The following is a 2,926-nucleotide window of genomic DNA, read 5'->3' as shown; positions in this document are numbered from 1 at the left end:
TATATATATATATATATATATATATATGTATGTATGTATGTATGTATGTATGTATGTATGTATACAGGCTGCGGGGAATAAACTGTCGTCTAAATTATGCAAGGATAAAAATAACACTGGCATCTCATTTTAACCATATTTACCAAAATTACATAAAAATGTCTTGAAATAAAATCGCTATTGGCTTCAACCACGGCCTCCAGTCCATTTCGGTATCTCTTGCAACTGTTCTGGATGGTCTCCTTGTTTAAGTTGGTGAATGCTACCATAATCCTTGTCTTCAATTCATCTTTGGTGTTACAAGGGGTTTTATAGGTCTCTCGCTCAACTTCGCCCCACACATAATAATCAAGGGGGTTGCAGTTTTGGGAGTTAGGTGGCCAGATGTTTGAGGAGGATGTGGTTCTCCTGCTTGTATGGCATGGTGCAGAGTCCTGTTGCTAGATATACAGTCTTACAGCAGCCACCCTCTTGACCCAGGGCGGCACTACCTCCTCCAGGCACTTGATGTAGGCCTCTTTGTTGAGTTTGAGGCCGTTTGGGAAGATGAACGGAGGCATAATGTCGCCATCACTAATAATCACTCAAAACACCATGATGTTGACTACATGTTTGATTTTTATCACTCTCGGTACATGTTCTGGGACACGGCAAGCCAACGGTTGTTCTGATTCACCATCTGTCCGTTCTGGAGCTTCCGACGCGAATGCCAAGCAGTACAGCATGTCGTTTCCCAATTTCTGGTTGAGTGAATTGCGTCATGGTGCTGTTTTTTCTCACAGACGGTGCCCAACTGACCCTACTATACTGTGTAGTCGAGAAAACCAAAAACAAACAAACAATAGGCATGCGCGAAATTAAAAATATAAGATGGCGACAATTTACCCATTCCACCCTGTGTATGTATGTTTCTGTGTGTGTGTATATATATATATATATATATATATATATGCTTCTTTTTATGCTTTTAGGGTGTAAAAGTGGTTGTGGTGAAACTCTGTCAAATTATACTCATTGCCAGCTGCGTTCGAGTGACGAACTTAATGAACCAACATTCTGGTAAGCTCTACATCACCTCTCAGCTCATTTTGCACCATACGCACACGCGCACACACACGCACGCACACACACACACACACACAAACACACACAGACACACACGACAATAACACTCACTCAGCTTTAAACTCTTTTTTGTTATTGTTTTTGTTGTTGCTGCTGTTGTTGTTGCACCAGACTTTCAAACTAAGGTGCCCCAGTATGGCTGAAATCCAATGAAGATTAAAAGAGTAAAGCAAGTGTGCGTAAGTAATCAAGTTGAGGAACTATTTGAGGATGCTTGTAAAGTATATTAATCATATAAAATCACATTCACTGTAATGCTGTATATTTCAGTGACTTTGTAAATTCAGTTCAGTCCTGATTGAGCAAAATCGCATATCAATGATATTCAGTTGAGCAGCAAAAGCTGGCCTACAGCAATGGTCACCAATATGGCTTCGTACAACTGAAAGTGTATGCGAAAATTTATCCAGGATTCGTGGGAATAAAAGCGGGGAGGAGATTTGGCAGGGTTTGTCAGTGGTTTATTCACAACTGTTAATACTAATTTTGTTGTGTCTACTGAGTTCAAATTTTGATATAAGTCCAACAATTTTGGGGAGGGAATAAGTCGATTATATCGATCCCAGTACTCAACTGGTATTTATTATATCGATCCCGAAAGGAAGGCAAATCAATCTCGGTGGAATTTAAACTCAGAACATAAAGACGGACGAAATACCGCTAAACGTTTTTCCCAGTATCTTAACGATTCTGCCAGCTCAACGCCATAGAAAAAATGTTAATATTACAAAAAAAAAAAAAATTGTTTAAACAAAAATTTCCTGCGGTGAACTATGTTAAGTCAATTCCGCTCTCTTGGAAATTGTTAAGAAATAATACAAGTTTTTCCAAGAGAGCAGAATTGACTTAACATAGTTCAAGGATAAATGATACTATTTATCCTTCCAAGGTCGATAAAAAAACGTTTCAATCAAATACTAAAATCGATTTAATCGATTACCCTCACATTTTCTAACTGTTAGGCCTGGTACCAATGTTTCGACCTTGGAAGGATAAATAGCCTGATTTATCCTTCAGCGTGATTTGAATGCAAAAATGTTTTAAAATCCTGAAACGAATACCGTACAGCATGCTGTACGGTATTCGTTTCAGGCATTCGCTTTCATTTGATATGCTAACGATTTCGACAATCTAAATATGACGTAGCCGTGTTTGAAATATTGATGTGTTCTCAAAAAATGAATAATATAACAATAAATAAATAGATAACAAGAAAATTGCAATAAAGTTGCACGATAGTTGTGGCATGCAGACCATCATATAACTGGTTGTCTTCTCTTTCGTTTTATCTCGACATCCGCATTGCGTTTTTATTCTTCTCTTCCGTTTTACGAATTCAGTGTGTACATGCGCATTGCGTATTCATACGTCTCTTTCCAGTTCCTACTGAAAACTTTTTATAGATCACAACCATCTCACGAACCTGCGTTCGTGAGGAGCGCTTCGCGTTCCGATGGTTGTGGAAAAATAAATATATAGGCGTAGGAGTGGCTGTGTGGTAAGTAGCTTGCTTACCAACCACATGGTCCCGGGTTCAGTCCCACTGCGTGGCATCTTGGGCTAGTGCCTTCTACTATAGCCTCGGGCCGACCAAAGCCTTGTGAGTGGATTTGGTAGACGGAAACTGAAAGAAGCCCGTCGTATATATGTATATATATATGTATGTGTGTATGTGTTTGTGTGTCTGTGTTTGTCCCCCCAACATCGCTTGACAACCGATGCTGGTTTGTTTATGTCCCTGTAACTTAGCGGTTCGGCAAAAAGAGACCGATAGAATAAGTACTAGGCTTCTAAAGAATAA

The 2,926-nt window shown here is 39.3% G+C and overlaps 1 protein-coding gene across 1 annotated transcript in view; it reads left to right on the top strand.

The window, feature by feature from the left end:
- Nucleotides 1-2,926, top strand: part of LOC106877452 (uncharacterized) — a 45,164-nt gene that overhangs the window by 20,221 nt on the left and 22,017 nt on the right. The window contains exon 8 of the mRNA XM_014926355.1: nucleotides 972-1,059. Coding sequence (XP_014781841.1) covers nucleotides 972-1,059 — 88 coding nt within the window. The remainder of the gene's footprint in view (nucleotides 1-971; nucleotides 1,060-2,926) is intronic.

The sequence above is a fragment of the Octopus bimaculoides genome, chromosome 8, assembly GCF_001194135.2.
Source record: "Octopus bimaculoides isolate UCB-OBI-ISO-001 chromosome 8, ASM119413v2, whole genome shotgun sequence".
Lineage (NCBI taxonomy): Eukaryota > Metazoa > Mollusca > Cephalopoda > Octopoda > Octopodidae > Octopus > Octopus bimaculoides.
Note: the sequence above shows the minus strand (reverse complement) of the source record. Positions and strands in the feature narration are given on the sequence as shown.